The following is a 24,571-nucleotide window of genomic DNA, read 5'->3' as shown; positions in this document are numbered from 1 at the left end:
CACCAGTATAGATTAGGGGTTGACCTGTTAGAAAGCAGCCCCATGGAGAAGGGACCTTGGGGTCGTGGTGGACAAGAAGTTATCCATGGGACAGCAATGTGCCCTTGTGGCCAAGACAGCCAATGGTATCCAGGGATGCATTAAGAACAGTGTGGCTACCAGGTCAAGAGAGGTTCTCCTCCCCCTCTACTCTGCCCTAGTAAGACCACATAGAATCATAGAACTATTCAGGTTAGAAAAGAACCTTGGGATCACCAAGTCCAACCATCATCCCTACTCTACAAAGTTCTCCCCTAAATCATATCCACCAACACCACATCCAAACGACCCTTAAACACATCCAGGCATGGTGATTCAACCACCTCCCTGGGCAGCCTATTCCAGTGTCTGACCACTTTTTCTGCGAAAAAAAATTTCTTAATGTCCAGTCTAAGAGTGCATCTGGAGAACTGTGTCCAGTTCTGGGCTCCCCAGTTCAAGAGGGACAGGGATATGCTGGGAAAAGTCCAATGGAAGGCTACAAGGATGATAAAGGAACTGGAACACCTGTCATATCAGGAAAGGCTACGAGACCTGGGGTTGAGAGGGGACCTTATTAATGTCTATAAATATCTGAAGGGTGGACGTCAAGAATGGGCAGTCTCTTTTCAGTGGTGCTCTGTGATAGGACAAGCAGAAATGGTACCAAGCTGCAGCACAGGAAGTTCCACCTCAACATGAGGAAAAACTTCTTATTGTAAGGATGGAGCACTGGAAGAGGCTGCCCAGAGAGGTTGTGGGGGTCTCCGTCTCTGGAGACTTTCGAGACCCGTCTGAATGTGTTTCTGTGTGATCTGCCCTAGGTGTTCCTGCTACAGCAAGGGGGTTGGACGCAATAATCTTCAGAGGTCCCTTCCAAACCCTGTGATTCTATGATTAACTACTCACAGACTTTAAATAAGTGAATGCCTGCATGTGCCACTTGCTTCTTACCATTATTACATTCTATGTAATTTTGGCATACCTCCAAACTAGAAGAATGCATTGCTGGTAAAGCAACAACAAATAAAAGCCACAACAAAACAAAGGATATGTGCAGAAATATACTTTATACTTTATTTTAAAAAAATACTTAAATCTCCTTTCTACAAAATATTTTCCAGATCTTTTTTCCATTAAGGAAGGCAACCAAAGCTTGCATGTGTCCAAACTCACCACAATATTCTCTTGAGAGGGAAACTTCTTTTTCTTTGATTTCTTTGTGTCAGTTAGGCTAGCATGACGTCTGAAGATCTCCTCAAAGCAGGCTTTGGTTTTTGCCTTTGCCTCACTTTCAACTGCAAAAAGAAATCTAGAGTATGATTCACTAGCTCAGTAATCACCATTGCTAAAAAAGTGCATAATCAAGCTTTAAAATCTCAAAGGACAAGAATTATTTTATCAGGGAAAGTTTACCAAGAAATATTCTTGGTATTCAGTTAAGAATTTCCACTGACAACATGAACCACACCAGGATAACTCAGTACTGTTGTACAAGCACACCAGGCTATTCCTGGTTGCTGAAGCTGGCACTGTCTACTCAGTTGCCTGCACAAAGCACATTTTGAAGAGCACACACTGCACTTGGGCTTGCCAAGGCTGAGGAGAGATTATTGGCCAGCACATGGATAACAACAGATGTGACACACTGTCTCCAGGAGAAGCAACAGGTTGAGGTTCTTACTGAGTCTGGAACCCAGAGGAGCATCACCCTGAGCCAGACCTACAGGAGGCAGGAGTATACATAGGTCTGAAAGGAGCTAGAGCTGAGAGTCCCTGCATTTCTGTGATCATGATACTGCCATCAGCAGCATTTCAACCCTTGCAGCAGGTGTTCTAGCTCCCCTGAGGTAGTGCATAATTTGTAGCTACAGAATTAAAAATGCAATCTGGCACACCACTGAAAAAGGCTGTTGAATCCTCAGCTACAGCATATTTACTATTGTAATTGCTATTTTTACAAAAATCCCCAAATTGAAAATGAAAAAAACCCCAACACTTTGAAAATCAGCTATAAACAAGGACTCAAAACCAATATAGCATTAAACATTTATAGACAGAAGTAACTCCTACCATTTTCATCTAGTTCTGACTATAAAATATGTATTGGAAATGAAACACAATGTATTCTTACCTGCTGGCATTTTCAGTCCTCAGTTAGAAGTAGCTTAACACACCAGCTGCTTCTTCCTCAGAATTCACCATCCTATTTAAATGAATTTAAAACTTTCATTAACATAACTGGTCCATAGACTTGAAGCTAACAATTTAATGTATTCTAATTAATATCAAGAATGAGTACAGGTCTTTCAGGGAAACATTTATTTCTAGACTATTTGTCTGAATTATTACAAGCCCCTTGCCATCAAATCTCAGCTCAGAATTCTTAGTGACTATCTGGTACTTGTTATTTGACAGTAAATAAAAACCAAAACTACAGCATTTTAATTAGCTAAATATTTCTGGGCAGTAGCCAAATACTTCAGGTCTGTAATCCCACAATCTTCTAAAAAAACCTACAGTTTATTTAAATACTAATGACCCACAAAGCCATTTATATTGAGGCCTTTCTAATCACATTCCTATTCTGACATCATAAAGGAAGTCACCTTGTAGCCAGCTGAGAGCCTTCAAGGCTTCGTATCAAGATTAGTATCTGCCAGCAAACTTCATTACAAATCTCTAAATATTTATATTTACATAAAGCATTTGTATTTTACATAAAGCAGACAAGCAGTTACACGAAACTCATTTCTCTAAAGAAAAAATGTTAGGCCCTCCTGGTTGTGGAGAGAAGCCCACAGATACAATCCAAACAAAGCGGGAAGGCAAATAAAAATATCACACAGCTTTATCTTTTCATCAAGAAAATTCAGAATGTTTTACAAAAACTTTAATACAAAAAGCTGTTTTGTAAACAGTGGAGCTAATAAAACCTAGCTTTCTGTGGATGCCTTATATTCCCCTCAGCACTCCATGCAATAAACCATTGTACATGTCTCCCTGATAGCCCATCAGGCAATTGCTCCAGGTTCTCTCCAGGTAACACCTTCTGTCAGACACCAATAATACATATTCGCTGGGCACCCAGACCTCACCTAGCATAATAAATTATGATGTAGCATTAAATACTGCCAGGCTATTTGGTTGCATTATCCTTGACAGCATTTTGGTCCAAGTACAGTTCAGGAGTTGGTATGGATTACTGTTAATGGGCAGTTTGCACACAGCAACTCTGGTGAGTGGCTAGAATGTAAAATCATTGAAGCAGGCCAAACATACCTTTTGGCCTCAACATCAAAAATCACTCCTGGGCACGCACCTCTTACCAGTATAGGAAAGAGTGGAGGCTACACTTGCATTTCTCCAAGCATCTCCACTATCATACCTTCAGATCCCTCTCATCCCTCTTTCACAACCTGTCCCCCACAGGCTACAAACTCTCTCATCATTTCCATGTCAGTTATTAATTGAAGTAAGTAACATTGGGGAAAAAAATTACATATAAAGGACATGCAGAATAAAAACAGGGCTTAGGAAACAGTAAAACAGTAAGAATTAGAAAAAAAACAGATTCCAATTAGAGAAAAACACTCCCCAAGCAGTCAACAGCCCAGCCTTGAGACAGGCCTGCAAAATGCCTGCAGGACAGATGAAAGGGATGGAAAGTAGCACTCCCCACAGCTTATCTTGCTTACAGCTTTGAGCACTGGTCAGAAAAATACTGAGTAATTGAAGTCACCGTATTAATATATTAATGAGCCATTAGCATACTAAAATTCACACCCACAGACCAGAGGGACCCCTGCTAACAAGCCCCTTACGCTTTGCACATGAGTATTGAACTTCGTGAGTACTGCCACTTTAAATGGAAGCGAGGGATTAGCTGACTAATCATGTGTGCCAGTGATAGAATAACGTTAGAGACAAAGTTCTTTCTCACATTTTTGGGTATAAAAGTAGCACTTGCATTTTGGGAAACTGAGCTGGCTTTGTGGAATACCCCCCTGCTCCCTTTTCTGCGCAGAACTGGATATTAAAGCAAGTATCTTGACTCTGTGTGTGGATTGGCTTCTTGCACACCAGGTGAGGGACCCTGCTTTCTGGACAAAAAATTCACATTTGGTCCTTACGACAGTTTGGCCTGCTGGCTAGCCAAACCAAATTAAGAAAGAAAAAAAGGCAGTGTTATTGGTTTGGGACTATAGGAGTGCTGTTTAGTCAGTTGCCAGGGGTTACTAGTTTATTTCATGTACTAAGCAAAGTATTTATACTAAGTATAGAACAACAAGGATGTTTGAAATGAGCAATGTTGACCAACAAGGACTTCACAGGAAGAAAAACAGAATGTTTTGTTCTGTAATATGCTTCATGGTGTCACTGACAAGGTAGCAATATTTTCCCTAACTAAAATATATTTTGACTTGTAAAGCAAAGTTTTACTGTCACAACTAAAACAGTAACAGTTAAAATAACGTTTCTTACAAGAAAACAAATGTTATTGAAAAATAAATCTAAATAAATCTACTTTTGCAATTTATACTCAGTTATACCAAAAGGCCATTTAAAAAATGCTAGTTATTAAGTGCTGCTTTTCAAGTAGTCAATTCACAATTGCTTACAAAATGCTTACAATTTGAAAGAGTATAAAAATAAACATAAAATACAGCAGATTCTATCACTTTAATACATCATTAAGGATTGCAGGAATATGGAAAAGTCTCTTATGATTAGTTCAGTCATTTCAATCACCCCTTAGAAAAACTCATGACAACATATAAAATGTTCTTAAACTTAAAATGAAAATATGACAGACAATATAGGAGACAGGAGTGAAGTGCATATCTATTGCAGGTACGGAACTAATTTTATAGTCAAAAGTTAATAAATCACATTTAAAAAAAAACCTATAGATAAAATAATTTTGCAGATACTTTTGCTTAATAAGGGAACAAACACCTTTCCAAAGGCTAGACTCACCTCACATTTCCCACAGCACTCTGTAAAACGCAGACTTGCCAACTCCACCAGTGAGAACATATTTTTCTATTTACCTCTATTTATTCAGTAAAAGTCTATCCTCTTGTGGCAAGACAAGTGAGAGAAAAGTCCATTAATGATAGTGCTATTACTTTATACAAGTTTCCAATTTAGAATTCCATTACCTTTGACATGGTGTATTAAAGCAACTATTAGACTTGTGTAAATATAGATCATTAATCAACAGGGTAAGAACAAGACTGTTTATTCAGTCTAATCTCATCTTAAAATAGGAGAGACTTAATCGTATATCAAAGCTCAGCAACCACAGTGCCCCAATCTGAATAAACTCGATTATCATTAAGATTAATAACGAAAAATGCATTTTTGCCTGATCAGATTTGATCTTTTCCATGTTGGCTATTAAAAGGCAATTCAGGATAACAAAAATCCATACTTGGAACAGTGGCACATTACAGCCATCAGGAATAACCAGGAAGACAAAATCACAAAGCCCAAACTTCCAAGAATTACTATATACCTTCCTGAAAATAATCTAATTTGCTCTTCTCTAATACTCCATTTGTATTTATGTCATCCTACATTAAATTCTTGCTCTTTTCACAGTATTTTACAATAGTCACTGAGTTGCTATATTCTCCATCCATAATACAGGAATTATCTATGCAAAACATGCCACAAGGCCCAGTATTTATGGAAAATACTTGTATTTATCAATAATAATAATAAGCATCATCATCATCCCCACTAAAATCAAACCTATACTATAATGGAGCAGAACATAGAAAACCTGTATTACACAATAGGACGTAACACATTTCATACCTAATTAGGATAATTTAGGAAGCTGAGTTGACAAAACATAATTGCGCACTTGAAGATTTTTCATTAACTAAACTCCTCATTTTTCCAGTATCACAAAAAGTGAATGGAATTTTCAGTGGCCGAAAACAAGAAGAATACCAGGCCTTTTTATATCTTTTAGATACCAGGTACCATAGTGAGAAACCTTGGGTTTTACTAGTAGGTTTCTAATTCAGCTACCTGTAGGTATCACTATTTCAAGAGCAGAGAACGCTTTAACTCAGAACAATACAGAAAATAGCACAGAGTCTCATCTATTCCTCTTCACTAATAAATGTGACACCAAAAACATTCTGGTTTTATTCATGACAATTCAGCATTTAAGTCCAGAATACTGCCAGATAACTTCATTATTACCTTGTAAATTTCTATGTACTTGCATATATCAAATAAAAACTACTAAAAGTGCAATATCTTTCTACCAGTCCAGATGTCCCTTTAAAAAGCTTGTGTTTACGCTAATTTAAAAGGATGTTTACAAATGTTGGTGCTACCCATCTGAGTTTTCTAATTGTAATGTATCAAAAAGCTTTTGCTTCACTATTGTTTTTTCCCAGATTTGGCACCTTCGGTTGGTCAGGAGAAGGTTGAACACAGCCTGTCCAGATGGCAAAACCAAGGACTTCAGTTCTGTGTAAGGAAATACAGCTGACTTTCAGAGTTTCCTACATTTTAGCTTCTGCCTTATCTTAGATCATAATTATGAAAATGGGTTCTCATCAAGAGACCACTCCAAGTATTTGAATTTCCAAAGTGGCATTTTTCTTTGCACAGTGGAATAGTGGTAAACAACAAAGACACAAACATGCCCAGCATATGCCGAAACTGGAATAACTGTCTGGATTGATCCCATTTAGTGTGCAGGTGCACATTCCTCATGCGAGGGAAGCGTAATTGCTTTGGGGCTTAGCATGTTGAGCACGGAGAAGCACTGCATCTTCGTCTGCTGAGGGATATAAACTGCTCATAGTATCACAGAATCGTTTGGGTTAGAAAAGACTTAATATCTCCAAGTTCAACAGGTAACATAGCATTTTACCACGCTGCCAGAGACCACCACTGAACCACGTCCCTCAGCACCACATCTACACGTTATTTTACACGCCTCTAGGGATGGTGACTCAAGCACTTGCCTGGGCAGCCTGTTCCAATGCTTGACAACCCTTTCACTGCATCATTTTTTCCTACTATCTAATGTAAACGTCTCCTGGCACAACTTCAGCCTGTTTTCTTTGGTCCTGTTGCTTGCTCTGGGGAGAAGACGCCAACCCCCGCCTCGCTGCAACCCCTTCAGGCAGCTGTAGGGAGTGAGAAGGTCTCCCCCCCCTCAGCCTCCCCTTCTCCCGGCTGAACAGCCCCACCTCCCTCAGACGCTCCCTGTTCTCCAGACCCTTCACTGCTCCGTCGCACCTCACCGGAGCCCCCGGCACCTCCACGTCCTTCCTACAGCGAGGGGCCCCGAACCCAACACAGCATTCTGCCTGGCGTGAGCTACCAACTCCGTTCCGAGAGGGAGGAAGGACGGAACACCAACCGGGGGCTTGCGGCGCCACGCAGCCCTGCCCCACGCCCCAGGCCGCGCAGGGACCGGCCCCCGGCAGCCACGCCGGCCGCGGGGGGCGGCCCGGCCGCTCCGCCCTGCTGCGGGCAGGCCGCGGGCCCGGCCCCAGCACCCCCGCCAGCTGCGGGGCCACCTCTCGCCCGGCGCTGCCCCCGGCGCTGCCCCCCGCGCTGCCCCCCGCGCTGCCCCCGGCATCCATCACTCACGTCGGCCCCGTCCGCTCCGGTGGCGCCGCCCCGCATGCCCCCCCCTCCCCGCCCGTGGTCTCTCCCTGGCTCGCCCCCCCCCCCGCGCAGCTGCGCGCGGGTGGTTCGGCCCACAACAACCGCCGCTGCCACGGAAACAGCGCGGCCGGCGCACGCGCACGGGGGGGCGGGTTTTCCCGCCGCGCGGGACGCGGGGCGGGGCGGGGCGGGCGCGGGGTCTGAGCGGGGCGGGGGCCGCGGCCGGAGGCGGGGGCGGGGCGGGGCGGGGCCGGCGGCGCTGGCTGGCTGGCCGCCACGGGCCGGGCGTGCCCCGCGGAACGAGGCGGGAGCTCCGGGAAGAACCTGCGGGAGCAGCCATCCCGCAGAGGCGCGGAAAGGGGCAGCTGTGGCTGCTTCCTCCTCCCGCAGCCCTTCGTACGCGCGCACGGGGAGCGGGGGCAGCCTCCCGATGGGAAAGTGCAGAGGGGCGGGTAGACGAGGGCAACCTGGTTTACAGGCTCGGCGGTAGCTGCTGCCGTGTTCCCGCTCTGCGCCTGAGGTTGCGTTTCGTGCCTGCGGGGTCAGCTGGTCACGGAGGAGCTCGGCTGAAAGATGGAGTGGGAATTCAGAGCAGAACGCAACACCGAAATGCTTAAGAATTAGGGAAGCCCTTTAGAGATATTTTACCCTCCATTAAAAAAAAATAAAAAAATAAAAAATCTGTCAAAAATACCTATCGAGTTCCGACTAACAAAGTTGCAGAATAAAATTTCTGGATGATGGCCCCAGCTGGGAGACTGGAGGGTGTCTATCAAATGTCTGGAATATAAATCAGCTTTTGCAAATAACAGCACAAATGGATGTCCTGAGCCTATGCAGATACTCCAGAAACTTATTTTCTGTCTGATTTAGTAGCTAATTAAGGCAGTCTAGGTATAATAGCTTATCTTTACTGTAACAGATTCATTTTTTTCTGTGTAAAAATGAATAAATAAAAGTTGTAGCTGTCAAAGATTCTTAATGCAGGCCTTGGATGAACGTGGCCATATCTTTTCAGAAGTGAAGTTGGGTAAAATGAGCCCATTCATTGACTGTGTGCTCTTCGTACAACCTAGAGGTGAACACTGTGGCATTCACAATTCCCAAGCATCGTGTCCATCTGAAACCTTGTTTCTCAGGTATGATTAGTGAGAGATGCTATTAGCTCTTTCTGGAACTTTCCTGTCCTCCTCTTTCTCAAATGCTTACACTCACTCAACTGATGGGTAGGGGTGTTTCTTTTTTCGTAAGGTGGGTGTCCTGCATTGCCAAGGCATAATGCAGTTACAACAAAATAGCCCTTCAGCATTTCTTTTGCTGCTTTCTGTCTGTAGTGTATCTCCATTCTTGTGTATCTCCATCCTTGATAGGACTCAAAACTCAGGTAAACAATGGCCTTGAATAACAACTTCTCACTTGGAAGCTAGCCTTGCATTGAACAGGAGATTGGACCAGATAACCAGAAATCCAGATGTCCCTTCCGAAGTTGTGTGCTTATGACGTTACTTGTTATGTTTATAATTAACTTATATGACAGTTCTAGTGCTAGCTTTTACTGTAACCAAGACACTTAAAATGGTCTCAGGGCTAGCCATGAGGTAGTGTGGGAACACAGATGTCTTGGTTCGTTCAAGCCAATTAGTGTGTTTATCTTGTACCCCCTTGGACAAGGGCACAGGCTGATTTAGCGTGCTTATATTTTACCTGACAATGAGGAGGGGTGAAGGGATGAGCAGCTTGCTTGTCTGGCCAAGACACAGCACAGATGTTGGAAGTTTTACAGTCTGACAACTACAGCGACTGTACCTGACAGTTACTGTGGCTGCAGGTTTTATGATCAGCTGGGACGGAGCAAAAGCCCCGTGGCCCGAGGCTGTGGTAAGAAGGCCAGAGGCCAGGCCAGAGTTGTCTTAGCAAGGCCGGTGGTCTCATTTTAAATGGGCTAAAGTTAATTGGAGGGTCACATCAATACTCCTTCATATCTCAGATGGTTTATCAGCATGTTCAACATACTAGATTATCTATTTATTATAATGTGTTATATTTTTACAACATGACAAAAAGGATAAGATAAACTCATTTTGTTTAACTGCTAGAAAACTTAAGTTTCAGAAGCCATAGGTTCAAATTGTCTTCCCGGGCAAGGAGGTTATGAGCCCTCTGAAGTGAAATTTTGATTGGGATTTCAGTAGAGTTAGTGTTTCTTGAGCAGTATCTCCTGAGGTATAACTAAATCTTTAATGTTTTCATGTCTGCAGAGCAAGAATACTACGTTCTGTCTTTTTGAAAGGCGGTTATCATCTGGAAAACTCTTACTATGTTCGCTGAGAGCTGTAGGTTCCTTGCCACAGGATGGCAGTGTAACAGCACATGTCAGAACACTTCTGGAGTGTTTTGGAAACGCTGGATATCAGAGCTGGAATTTGCCTGTAGCTAAATGCAGTGTTATTGCTTTTAAACTTTTCAAAAGATGATGTTCCCCTTGTATGGTCAGTGCATCTTTGCATACAATTTAATTGCATTGTATTCCTTTTGTGCTGTTTATTAACTGTACAATAGGCTTTAGTAAAGAATAATGAATCTTCTGGATTTCTCTGTGTGCTATGATGAATACTCTTTTATTTGTAGACTACTTGCAGCAGTCTTTTTTTAGAAAAGTAGTTTATTCTTTTAAATGTAATGGTTAATTTGTTTCAAAATGTAATTGTTTATGTGTTTCCTCTTGTGTTTTTTTCTTTCTTTTAAAGAATTTTAATTTTTTAGCAGGTCAGTTTGGATATTTTAGTTCATAGTCCTTTGGTAGGTTCTCACAACTCAGTTTTCAAAGCCTTCAAATCTGTTTTTAATCATTATTGTTTATCTCACTGGAATATATTATTCTTCAGTATTTTATTAAGGTTCATCGCTTTCCATGCTTCCAGTGGTTTCTTGACTAAGAATCACTGTTCTTGTCAGTGAAAAAGTTGCTGTTTTTTAACTTGGGAAATATTTTAAGGGCTCCATTGCACGAGCTGTTGTGCATCCTTGTTGTTATTTGTTTCTAAGCAATCTGTTGTGGATGGAGTCTTGCTAGAGCTTCACTGAAGGTGTCTGAGGTAAATGGAACAATGTGAGTTTGCTTTCATGGCAATTTTGCAAGCCATATTTATATATATATAAAAAACTGGTTTATGTATTTCATATTTTTATATCAAAGCCAGTACAATTTTTTATCCTTTGCAATTAGCAAAGGGATAATGAAACTTTGGACTTGTACTGATGTACGAGAATCTGCTTTTCTAGGTGGGCTCTAGGTGATACAGTTGACTGTGTTGCACTTGGTCAGTGCATATGAAGGAGCTGGTTTTTGCAGAGAGCAGCTTGGGCTTGGACATGTCTAAATAGCAGTCAAAAGTGAGGTATCTTGCAGTGCCTTTTAAACTTTACTCAGATTCCAAGAAAGATGGGATAAGTTTTTAATGCATTTGACTTTGTTGTGAAAGAATCTGGGACCAAATAGCACAAGAAGTTTCAACTTAGTGTTATACTGAAATTCTGCTTCCAATTTAACATGTCCTTCTGCAATGATGGGCACTGGCTTCCTAGGTATTTCTGCCTTTGCTGGGGTGATGTGCTGGTACTGTGGTATCATCAGATTTTGGTGTCTGCCCAGCAAAAATAAAAACCTCAGCTTTCATTTGTCAAACTCAAATGCACTGTTCTGTCACAGCTACAAATGAGGTTTATAAAGGTGCTTCAGAAGTCAGTGTAAGTTGACATTTCAGATTAATTTCTGAGTAAAATGAACTCAAAATGAAACTTAGTGAAGAAAATTACTGAACATCTAAATGGTCTGATGGTTGAGAGCAAAATTAACATATTATTTTTCATTGAAGTTCCTCCGTAAGTAATATGCAAAGCAAAAACACAAACTACTCTCAAAGATGCTTGCAGCTTAAAAAAAATACTGCAATTCAAATTCTCAACATAGACAAGATCTAAGTCTGTTCTCCCATTTCTGCCTGCTCTATTCAGCAGGAAATGAGGAACTGCCTGAAGATATTTTTCTGCCTGTTCAGTTTTCAGTGTTGGCTTGCTCTACAACCTTCTCTCCCCATCTCTAGATAACTTTAAGAATCCCTTCTTGGCAGGTTTTTTATATACCTTTACCCTGTCACAATGCATAATGAGTACCTATTTTAGCCTTTGTTTCTATGTACGTTTTATCATTTCTACATTTTCTAACTCATACTTACATGCCTGTCTTGATTCTGTTACCTCCTGAGAACAGGCATGACTTCATTTAGAAAGACGTTATCCTTTTTCTGTTAACCTAGGTAACCTAAAGGCAGCTACTCTTTCTTGCTGCAAGAGAGAGTAGACCTACATCTTTTGCTTCAGGATGTAGGACTTTATAACCATGTTTTGCCACTGATTTCCTGCCACTGCTAAAAAGCCTTGTGAAACAAGGACATAGCAACCTGACCACATCAGGGCCAAAGGTATCAGATGCATGTACATAAATCAGTCACATGGAAAACCTACTTTACATAACACCAGTGTATTGGAAAATAACAGTACCAGTGTTAATTGATTTGCTCCTGAAACACTTAATAGATACTTCTACTGCTTTCATCTCTCTGGTATTGTGAAGGTTTCTTGCTAGGTGTTTCTATGATTTTGCAAACTGTTTCTTGCCTGTGATCATTATCTTATTAGCAGTCTTTTCCTAAGATCATATGCAGTCATGTTTACCTATCAGCTACAGTAGCATCATTCTCCATTTCAGCATTATACTTCTTGATTCAGTTATTCTACATGTCTCTCATCTCTTGATCATTTATCTGACTCAAGCTTGCAGATCCTTGCAGGATTAAAAATTTTTGTAATATTCCAACTCTCTCAAGCTTTCTTACTCTGCTTATTGGATCACCTTTTGTCTAAATGGTTGTTTTTCCATTTCCAAACTGCAGCCCACTCCTCTGTGTTATTGGACAAAGCTGGAGAACATTCAAATAAAACTTATAGGAAAAGTCAATGATATAAGTCAATCAGAGAATACTGGGCTCTGGAGTGACATGCTGTCTATTTGTCCTTTTTAGGGCAACGTATACTATACCCATCATTGCAGACTGTTCTTAAATGTCTTCCAGAGCTGGAGTCTTCACAACCTCTTCGCCCACAGTCATATATCTGTTTCTGCTAATACTGCCCCTTTTCCTGCCATTTAGGCCTATTACTCCAGCAAAAATAGTGGATTATTGCCTTTGTATCAGTCAAGATGAGCATTCTTTGGGATTTGAACAGATACCAGTTTTTCCCCTCAGTCTTTTCTGCAGCCTGAACAATCTCAGTGCTTTCCCTCTTTCCTTGTAGATGGTGTTTTAGAGACTTCCAGCCATGCTTGTTGCTCTTTGTTAGACTCTGGAATTGGTCCAAATCTCTTTTAAAATATGCCTGCAGTTAACACAGTATGTAAAACAATGCCTTTACCAATCTTTGGGATGGTAATGGTGTGTGCCTTTTCCCAATGACATTGATATTGTTGACTCAAATACAGCCTGTGAATCCTGTACTTTCAGATCTTTTCAGCAGAGTTGCCAACTAAGCATTCCCCAGCCTGTATGCATGCTTACTGCTGTCTGTGTAAGCCTTGCACATGCCCTTACTGAGCTACAGTCTCCTTTTTCAGACTGATTTCCTGTTTGTCAAGATCTCTTTGAATTATAGCCCTCCTGTCTGAGATGCTGGCAGTCCCTCACAGCCAGGTGTAACTGCAAGTTTAAAAACCTTCCTCTTTAATGTACAACCCGGTTCAATAGCTAGTGCATCAAATAGTGTCAGACCCAGGGCAGACTCCTGCAAGTGTCACAGTAGTACAGCATTCCTTATTCATCCTGAATTAATGATAGCTATTTCTGATTAGGTTTTCCACCAGTTTTATATCATCTATATGCTTATTTCCTCTAGAGTATGTAACATTTGCATAGGCAAGCTAGAGATGTGTGAGGCAGTGCCAAAAACTCTACAAAAGATGGACATGTGGGAGTTGTCTCTTCCTCATGCACAAAGTTTGTTACCCTCTCAAAACAGGTTACCTTCTCGCAGAAAGAAACTGTATGATTTGTCCCCATTTATTTTCCACACAATGATGAATCTTACTTCAGTCATGTAGTGGTTTGATTATTCATTCCATTATTATTTTTTACTTTTTTTTAATAGTTCTCATCTACTGATGAAGAAAGCCTCCCCAAGGCCTCAGTAAGAAACGCTGTCCTTTATGCAGCTCCCTGTTGATACAGAGACACATTATGAGTTTCCTCCTGAGGTTGTCTTCAATTTCACTCGAATCAGAAGATTAATCACAGCTTGATATGTAATTATTTTCTAAGCTGCAACCAGTCATGACCAAGCTTTCCCTCTACAAGTTTGTTGATAGACAAGCTTTCACCTTTTTATGTTGATAGGCCAAGATGTTTAAAGGATATCTCCCCTCTTCACAGTAGTGCCAGAAAGATGGAATAGGTATATCAACATTAAAAAGTTAATTATATTTTAGTATGCCTGTAACCATCAAGGCCTTTTCTGTTAGACATGAAGTGAGCACCACTCACCTCTCTGCAAAGTATCTCCATCCCTGATGTTTGTCTTCAGGAAACATTATATTAAACTTTGAAGTCCAGGATCATCCCTAAGATCAATTACATTTTTTTAAGGTGTCTTTCATGGGGTCACACTGTGAAAATGCTGATAAACAACTACTCGTGGGAGAAAGATGGCCATCTACAGTTATTCTCTAAGATACTTTGTCTACATTTACATTCACAGCCACCGTTCTACAGTCTCCCTGGGATTATTTGGAAGTTTTCCAGTTCTGAGAAGCACTGTGGGTGTGGGATGCGTTTCTTCCTTTTAGACTAGCTGGTGCAGCATGCTTTGAAAGTCAGATTGTCTGCACACCTCATGAATAGTATTGAGGAAAAAAAATATGACCTTGGGAACATATGTGTCTATTGGTATATAAATCTGTAAAGCATGGTATTTTGGAAAGGAATAGTTGTGATTTTATACTATATCTATTATGTTATCTAACTGTATAAACTCTGCCTCACCCATGGTATTGTTCTTATGTCAGTTACATAAAATTAAGTAGGAGTGTGAAAAACTAAGTGGAAAGACTCAAAAACCATTATGTGTACTTTTAAATTCACAGTTGTTTACTTCAAAGCTGGTTACTAGTCTATTTAAAAAAAAACCACACAAACATTTACACCTTCTACAATAAAATAATTCTCTCCCTGTAATAAAAAGGCTGAAGAAATAAAATGTAAGCATTGCAGATAAAATTACCTATTCTTATGGTCTCAGCTAGAGAAGATTGTTGGACTAAAAGACTGACTCCTATTTTCCAACTTTGCTACATCAAAGTAAGTGACTAACAGTCAGAATTTACTATAAGCAGTTAGTCAAACCTCTGAATTAAACAGAAGTAATTTAAACTGTCAGCAAAGCACCAGAGAGTCATCTTCCTGTGTTTCTTACCCAATTAATACATACTTAAACAAATTGGGAAAAAATGTTTGTAAAGCTATAAAGACCGTGGAAATTTGTGCTTTCGACTTAGCTTTTCAGTTGTCATTTTAGGGCATGTTGATTTTTTATTTAATTGTGAGTTCATTTAGAAGCTTTGGTTTCAAATTTCTTCCTTGGTCACTTAGTTCAGTTCCTATGAAGACAGTCAGAAGGGAGTTCACATAGTAAATATTTTTGCAAACTCTCCTTTCCAAGTTTCTCTGACTGTCATAATGGCATACTTCAGGGCCCTTCTGCTATTTTTAAGGAGGCCTGAAAGGACGGAATTTGATAGCCAGGGAAACTCTCTAGGGTGGCTGAATGAGTAGCAAAAAAGACCTGAGAACATGGGGAAGGCAAAACTGATTTATTGTAGTGGTGGAGAGCTGAGGAGCCCCCAAGGAAAGTAGGTCCCTCATGAATGAGGTGATGGTACTCTTTGGTGGACAGATCCAGTGAGATTGCCACCAGAGACCCCTGTTCATCCCTGCTGGGTTCTTCTCATCCTTCCTGTGTTGGAGATGGGCATACAGGGAATAGCATCTTCACACTCTGAGCTACAGGCAAACTGCTCCTCATTTGTTTCTCTGTAGCTGGGTCCTTCCCTGCTTCTCTGGAGCCAGCAGGGCCAGAATACCTTAAAGCCCAAGGTCCGTGCCACAGCCCTGAAACCACAGAGCTACTCCAGCCCTGTTTTCTGGCTCACTGTACTCCCCAGCTCCTCAGTGTGCCTCTTCTAGCTGGGGTGGCGAACTCTACCAGCAGTGTTAAGACTTCACAATGTTTTTGGAAGCTCCCAGTTCCAGAGCTACAGAATCCTGATATTGACAGAGATGTGGATATGTTTACAAAAGGTGTTGAATGAAATTAAAACTTAGTTGCTTCTCTCATCTGTGCTTTAAAAGGGATTACTAAGCAAACAAATAAATCAATAAATAAAATTTATGTCTAATATTTGTTTTTTAATCATGCTTCTGAAAGAGTGAATCATAATAACTCTGCACAGAACCCACTCTTTACTTCACAATGCAGGTCATGCACAGCAAACCAGGCTGCCAAGTGATATGTTTCTCTTTGACACCACATGTTCCAGCTCCTCTAGAAGCCCTCAGTATCCACTGAGAGTGATAACTGCAGGTGAATACCTTTCAATCAGGATGCTACTTGATGCTTTGTGTTAATATTAAGACATAGGAGAGGGGGAAAGGAAAGAAGATCCTTAGGATGTGAATGAGCACTGTGTGTTTGGACAGATAGAGACAGATAGAGGTCAGCTTTTTTACTTCACTGTGGCAATACTGCACACACACACTGCCCCATGAAATTATACTCACTACAAAATGGGTTATTCCTGAACCCATTGCTTAAAAATGGGATTATTGTTTTTGCTTTACTGGTCCTTCCTGGACTCATTGTTTAACCTCTAGAAATTCAGCTCCTCCATCTAAAATATGGTATAGTATCAGAACAACCTAGGGAATAATCATTCTACTTTACTCAAGAATCTCAGATTTCAAAATCTGACTTCATTTCAAATTGGGAAACAGCCAAGTATTTTGAAATTCTCAGAAAGAAAAGGAGAAGTAAAACAGATTGATCAAAACATTTCAACTGTAAAGTTTGTCTTGAAAGATATTTTAAAATCTTAACACAAATTTGACCCAATTTGTAAATTTTAAATAGAAACCACATATTTTAGGAACATCTTCATGGAAAATTTTGAGGCTCTTGAAACTACTTTCAGTTTTTCTTAAAGAAAATTTGCATAAAGTAAACATAGATTTGAAAACATTTTATTTTCTTTTATGAAATATCTCTGTTAAGATTATAGACACATATCCTCTTTGTTTATTCACTAGACCTTCTATGATCTATCACAAAACTAGAAAAAAAAATATAAGGTTTGCCCGTGGAAGCTTGGACAGAAAAAGTGAAGCAGGACATCAGCTGGAGTGAAAGGTTATTATTATTAGGTTTATCGAAGTCTGTCCTCTGAACGGAGTTATTCCTTGCTCGGCATTTCAGCTGCAGCAAGAGGGCATCATGCTCTACGTTTCGCTCCTTTCTGAAGTGGTGGGTGAGCCAGACATCTTCCTTAGGCAGTTCTATATATGTGAACATGAGTTGCCTGATCACGGGCACAAATCTTAAAATGTCATGTTGACTTCTTTATGGACACCCTACATACTGTGCATCTATTATAAAATGTCTGTTTTAAGCAGAGAATCTAAGTTATACTGTGCTCACTATTCCAAATGATTGGATCAGATGTTCAAGCTTAAATACTCAGGATTTGTTTGGGGTTTGTTGTTTTTTTTTAGATTATTTTCAAGGAACTAATTAAAGTCATAGCTCAAAGAATGTTTTACATCTCAAAGTACAAAATTTCCCTGCACAACACAACACATATGCAGTGGTTCAAGATGTTTGTGCTAAAAACTTAGAGGAAGTGAGGAGATGTAAGATATCTTGATTCCTAGAAACACAAACCCTTTTAAAACTGCATATACAGCTTTTTGGTACCCTTACAACTTTTCTGATGCTGCATGGACATTTTCTCCATCATCAGAATTTAAACCTGGTTTGCATCAAACTGATAGTCTGCTTCTCTTAGCTGCCTCCAGTAATGTTGTGGTTTTTTTTTTTTTTGGTAGGGTTGTGTGTGGTGTGTGTGCTTGAGAAAACATTAGGTTGTGCTATCTGATCTTAACATGCTGTACTGTTGTGGTGAATTTCTTAATGCACCAGGGTGTCCATCAGGCCCCAGATACAACCACAAAGCCAAGGCAATGACGCAAATCAGCAGCTGATATAAACAAGTTGACACAAACCAGAAACTAAGCTAGGAGTGAACCTCCGGAGATGATGCTTTTTTTTTTCTCTTCTCTTCCTTTCTTCTTCTTTTTTTTAATAAAGGGAAACATTTCTCAGCAACTGAAATACTTTTGCATTTGCCTCCAACTTCACAATTAACCTAAATTTGGCTCCATAATGTGCCAGTTTATGAGAGAATGTGATACAGCTTGCTTGTAATTAGTGTTACAGAAAGCCTGTGTGTCCTAGACTTAGTGTGTTGGTGAATTTTTAAAAGTACCTCAAAGACCTCTTTTCCTATTTATGTCATTTAATGATCCATAAAAGTACTCACAGAAGAGACTGTAGTGGTTTATTGAAGTCCTCTAATTTTTTCTTAATCTCTTTGCTATTAGGTGATTAAATGTGTATAATCACTTTCTTTACACTGAGAAAGCTCACTCAGTTGCCTTCTTTCCACACCATATCCTTCTTTTAAGATTATATGTAGTACTTGATTGTTACTATTTAGTTCACACTCCTTCTAAGCCAAACATCATCTCACAGGGATTTTTACTGGGCAAGGTTTGCCAGTGTATGCACTGCAGTGAGAGTGAATGCAGGTTAGGGTAGCAGAATTGCTTTCTTCCACCTGGTGCCCTGTCTTGCTTTCCTCCTGCTTCCAGACAAGTAAGATCTTCCAGCCCAGGTCCAGGTTTGTTCCTAAACTGGATCTGCAGTGAAACTGTTGCCTGCTGCAGCTGTGGCATTTGCAAACCCCTCGCTTGACAGATGCTGCCAGGGCAGCAGGATGCAGCGGGGATGTGGTCAGAGCTATCCAACCCCTCTCTTTTCTCAGAATAGTGAGTTTATTCTGCTGAGTGTTTTCATAAAGCTTTTCATTTCAAGTACCTTATTCTGTATAGATAAATCACTATTGAATGTTATTATAACACTGTTTTCAACCCGCTTGTCTTGTACTATGTAAGTTCACTCCTAGAAAACTATGTTTTTTCTTCTACATATTTATGTCTGAAAACACAATATTCTGAACTTCTTTTATTATCTGCACATCTTGGTTTCTCTTAAATGGCACAAGCTAAACAGCAGGTACAACCTGACTCTAAAGTTGGATAGTATTTAAAGTTATGGCAGCATGAGATATATCAAGAATCTCCAATCTATTTCTGACTCATACTCTGCTTTAAATAACCTCAGCTTAATGAGTTAACTTTTGTTTACAAATTAGAATAATTGCATTAACAAAACTTAAATATTGTACATATATTAAGTAACTAACATTCATTAATTAAAGTTCTTTTGAAGAATAAAAATATTGGCTGTTGCATATGTAGCTGCAGTGGAGAACAATATTTGCCTCCTGCTAAGGAAATGCACGTATGACCATGCTAACACATCTCATCATGCTACAAATCTGTTCCTATTGAAGAGATAATAAATAGACTGTAAAAGTTCTGTTCCTCAGCGCTTTCATATCATGTATCCAGGCCTGCTGGAAGAGACAAGAAAAGTTGTTAGGCCTCCTGGAAGTGAATGTCTTATTTTTCATAGTCCAGATAATACTGTAACAGGAAATTACTTCCATATGTGGCATACATGTGTTATGAAAAGCAGGACATTTTTTGTACCTGTTTTTGTATCTATTAATAGAAAGATGTAATCTACTGGATATTGTACTCAAGAGTCCCCAAGTTTAATAGTAAATGCTAGGTGTTGCAATTATGATCTGCAAAATTACTTTTAATGCACTTTCCACCAAGTTTAGCCTTCTGACAGTAAGCATCTTGATATACAAAAGATAAGGAAACCGTAGTTCACATGTATTTTTTTTCTAATTATCCTTTATCCACCAAATAAATTATAGATAATATTGCTTGCATTTTCATAGTCTTCTGTCATTATCATCCCTTGATCTCAATGTAATACAGAAGATGATGATAAATAGGAATTTTTAGAGGCAAGCATATGCAGTGTTGAGAGGGTCTGTAAACTGAGACTAACATTTTTTCTTTGCCATCTGACTTTTACTGTCTTATTTTCAATATAAAAAAAACCACAACCAAACCCAAACCAAACAACAAAACCAAATAAAACCATGAGAAAGCAAAACCTGGGGCAATTGTGCTTAGCTCTGTTCAGCTTTAAGAAAGGGCTCCAGGGATTAAAATTCAGATCTAAAGGTTATGTATTTAAATTCCAGAACCTCCTTTTTTTTTTTTTCCCTGCCTAAGCACATATTCTGCCTCCTGGTCAGTTCCTCGCAGTATACACAGTATAATACTATCTACATAGTGTATAAAATAATGAATAACATTATCTTCACTGTCTTGTTGCTTTTAGCTCTGGATTCTACATTTTATCTGTGGTAAGAAGTGCTGTTGCTATTTGGGTAAGTAGCATTCGTGGATCACTGTGAAAGGGACCGTTTTCAGGTGTATAGAGTCAGTGGGATGCTCTCAGGCTCCTATATCAGATGTGGACAGTGCACGTTCATTGGGCTTCAGTCCCTCAGATGCAGATGAGAGGATGTTGACCGTGCTGGGTATGAGCATGGTCAAACCAGAATTGGTTTCTGCACAGACAGACTAAGATGAATGGCCAAATCAGATCCTTAAATAAAAGACTGAAGGGGATTCTCATCATCTTGGGCTCCAATTGCTGTTCCACTCTGAAAACATGTTACTTTTAAGCGGTAATAACAGGAGCAGAGCAGTTCTCATAGACAAGGTTCTCACTGAGCAGTTCAAGGAAAATCCACATTAGTGGTAGCCCTGCAATGTACATGCTCAGCCCCATTCTGCAGGGTCCATATCTACACTCCTTGCAGTTCAAAGGAGAAGTTGTGTTGCTAATGGACTGAGTGGTGATGGGGTGGGGTATGGAACCTCAGGCAGTGGCTCTGCCTCCTCTGGGTTCAATTTTGCCTACAGTGATGAAAAACCTAGAGTTGTTCTGACTTATAACAATGAGATAGCTGCCAATTTCATTAGGTCAGTCTTCTTCATCAGCTCTGCTGGGGATGGTGATTTGAATGTGGAAATCCCCCCGAAAGGAAATAAATAAATAAATAAATAAAAAGTCAATCTAATGCTGAGTCTTAAAATTCACACTGCTGGCAAGCTCCAGTAGATGGATGGAGAGGAGGCTCAAAGGTTTTATCCGCACTGTCTTTTGACAGTTGCTGTCAAGACAGTATGTTTGGTCATTAGGGACAGCAGACCTCCAAGTGCAATTGTGAATTCAGTGGAGGTACAGGAGGCTATAAGGCACCTCCCTGTATTAACTGGCACAACCACCAGATCATCTGCAAACAGCTGTGTAAGTACAAGGTGGACAGGCTGCAAAGTGTGTCATGTGTAAGGCCATTATTGGAGAAGTGCATCACACTTTTTGTTGACTTACTCAGAGAAGCTCTTGGGCAGAAAACTTGAAAGCCAGAAAACCAGGGATAATATTTTTATTATAATAGGAACTCATTGTGGAGCCAGTGAAGAAAAAGGAAAGCATGCTGCATGGGAGGCGTGTCCCGTGATTTGGAAGAGAAGCCCTTGGCAGAATTTGGGATGGGTTTGGACTGGATTCCTTTTCTCCTAAGAGTCCTGTGATGTCACCTCAGAAAATGGCCAGAATTTGTTTAAGGATCAAAAAACAAGGAGGCACATGCAGATAATGCCTCAGTCTCAGATGTTGTAGAAGGCTGAGTGGCAACACCAGAGTTCCCAGGGGCCAAAGGAAGGATGGGCACACTGGTAGCCCTCGTCTGGAAGGCCTTGGAAGACTGGCCTGGAGGGCATATAGAAAAACTGTGTACAGGAAATATTGTAGAGCAGGCAGGGAAAGCCTGCCTGCAGTTCCACAGCCTACAGGGGCCAGGGGAAAGCTGACAGTATGCAGACCTAGTGTGACTGCTTCTAAATACAGTCTGAACAGTCTCCAGCTGAAAAGAGCTCATCAGGACTGTCTGACAGGATTTGTCACTGGCTATGACATGCACTGCTGCAGTTTTGCAACAGGGACATTATTAAGATGACAGATAATGCTGTTAAAATGACAGTCCCCAACAGTATTATAAAAAGGTCTTTACAGTTGTATTTTGTCTAGGACTTTCATAGAGCGACAGGAAAAAAGTACGTTGTAAAAATATGAATGCATGCTTGTGGAGTGAAAGCAATGAACATGAACGTGAACAAGAGAGGAGAGAAGGAAATGGACTAGTTGGAGTGGAGAGTGGAGGGAAAGGTGCTACATGGTAACAGAGAGGTGAACAGTTCAGAAATCTGATTTGAAAATCATCATCCAGATCCCACACTTTTCTAAATCTGGTCAAAAATATCTGAAACTGTGGACCCTAAAACCTTGAGGTAGAGGTCTTTAGAAGCATTCTTGTAATCTATACTAATCTCTACTCATTAGTATTTCTGGGGAATACAAGCTGCAGTAGGACAACAGTTCTGCTGTATTGATATGTCACAGTTCTGACCAGAACTAAAAAAATATTAGTGCAGTAAAATTAAAATTATGTTGCATGTATAATGATTTATTAAAATTTAGCATGCAAAATCATTAGATGTAAGACTTTTTAGATAAAAATAGTGGATAGTAGTATTTTTTGTATCTCTGTCATAATGCAAACCCCAGAATAAGCTAATGGCATTTTAAGGCAGTACGTTTAAAATAAGTTGAAAATAATCGCAGAATTTACATTTAGTATTTGGAATGGATTTCCACAAAGCAGAAGAGTGTAGAAATAAGGAGGATTCAATGTAGTGTATAAAAAAAAAAAAACAACAAACGAAATCAAACTCAACTTAGAAAGTTAAGAAAATTTTTAACTTTTGCACTTCACTATAATCTTTAACTTTGAATCTGCAGCAGATCTACTGGGCACTACTGCAAACAACACTACAGTAATCACAGCTCCTGACCATCTTCTCAATTTCTGTGTTTTGTGTTCCTCCTCCAAACTTCTCTATAGCTGAAAATAATGGTATAAAATTGTTTGAACATTAGCCATTATGACAAAGCTCTTAAGAATTTTAAGGAGCTGCCCTCAGAACTATAATAATCTGGTCATGCTGTTTATCATTAACAGTTCATTCACTTTCAGTGGGATGTGGACAGGAGAGAAGCTTTAGCTTCACTGCAGTTCTCCTTAGCCTGTGCTTGCTTCTCTAGTCAGTGATTCAAGTTCAGCTTAGTCTTCTTTAAGATACATTGTTGTCTTAAGACCTAGTCTAACTGTTCTCCTGAAAGACTTCATGTTCACATTTTGCAGTCTTGGAAAGCAGTATTACTAAGCTACCCATACCAAATCCAGTCCCTAGCATGAGTGCCATTGGGAAGCCGTGGGAAGATGCAGTTCTGTAGGAGAATAGTAAAGGCATCTATACAGGATTACAAAGGAAACCTGCAGGATATAGTCCTTAATTTTTTTATGCCAATCTGTCATGATGTTTTAAAAGACATGACAGTATTTTGATGAATAAGAAGAATCATATTACCAGAGCAACTTGGAGTTTTAAAAGAGCTCAGCCATGAAAATAGTGAACCAAGAAATGTAACATGCTCTTTGTAGCAGTCACTGTATCTGAGGAGGTGAAGAAGGTAAATGTGATATCAAACTTCAGAAGGCCATGGGCGCAATGGGAACCTACAGACTAAAAGCCTGACACCATTACCAGCCAAATCTTTATAAATTATTATAAAGAATAGGACTAATAGCCAAATACATAGATGAAAAATTAGCATGGCTTTTGTGGAGGAAAGCCGATCTCATTCATGCATTGCAGTCCTTAGAAAAAATCAACAGCACGTGTATGAGGGTTGTCTAGTGAGTCAGGCATACTTGGATTTCCAAGAACTTTTCACAGAGTCCTTCACAATGGCTTGTGAAGAGGCCAACCTTCTGCAAGAGAAAAGAAATAATAACTTTTCAAGGATAAAATACTGGTTAAAAGATGAGTGAGTTTTCATGGCGGTGGGAGTTTTCCATTGGAGTCTCATGAGTCTGTGTGCTGGGAAATGTGTTCAGCTGTTTGTAAAGAGACTGAACAAATTGGTGGAACAAGGACATGAAGAAATTGTCCAATAATAAAAAATAGTTCAGAATGGCCAAAACTAGGGCTACTTGTAATCCTTAGTAAGTGGGTAAAAAGGTGATGCTTGACTCTTAGTATCAATAATGTACAAGGGAGGGGGGGAAACCCCTTTATGTCTGAAAAGCAATGGACTTTGAATGAGCTGTTACATTTAAGGAAAGACATACTGGAATCCTTGGGCAGACCTCTGAAAACAGCTCACAAATTACCAGCCAGAAACATGAAAAGAATGAGGAAAGGAACAGAGAACAAAATAAACAGTGCCAGTGTACCACTAAATAAATCCAGGATACGGTCACAGATTGAACATTATGTTCAGTTCTGGTTACCTCATTTCAGAAAGCAAATACTAGAATGTGAAGTACAAAAATACTGGTCAGGAGTATGGAACAGAGAGAGTTCACAGATTAGGAGAGACCACTTTGATGTGGAAAAAGACC

General features: G+C 40.1%; 1 protein-coding gene across 6 annotated transcripts in view; it reads right to left on the bottom strand.

Annotated features, from left to right (window-relative positions):
• AHI1 (Abelson helper integration site 1) overlaps positions 1-7,680 on the bottom strand; it is an 88,823-nt gene extending 81,143 nt beyond the window's left edge. For 5 of the 6 annotated variants that reach the window (XM_051616007.1, XM_051616009.1, XM_051616010.1 and 2 more), the window contains exons 1-3: positions 7,651-7,680; positions 2,153-2,224; positions 1,195-1,316 (exon numbers count right to left, since the gene is read on the bottom strand). In XM_051616007.1, the coding sequence (XP_051471967.1) occupies positions 1,195-1,316; positions 2,153-2,162 (132 nt within the window). In that variant the 5' untranslated portion in view covers positions 2,163-2,224; positions 7,651-7,680. Of the gene's footprint in view, positions 1-1,194; positions 1,317-2,152; positions 2,225-4,998; positions 5,101-7,650 lie in introns of all 6 variants that reach the window. The other variant, XM_051616008.1, reaches the window with a different exon arrangement.
• Positions 7,681-24,571: the final 16,891 nt, after the last annotated feature.

The sequence above is a fragment of the Apus apus genome, chromosome 3 (genome assembly GCF_020740795.1).
Source record: "Apus apus isolate bApuApu2 chromosome 3, bApuApu2.pri.cur, whole genome shotgun sequence".
Lineage (NCBI taxonomy): Eukaryota > Metazoa > Chordata > Aves > Apodiformes > Apodidae > Apus > Apus apus.
This window is presented reverse-complemented; position numbering and strand designations above follow the sequence as displayed.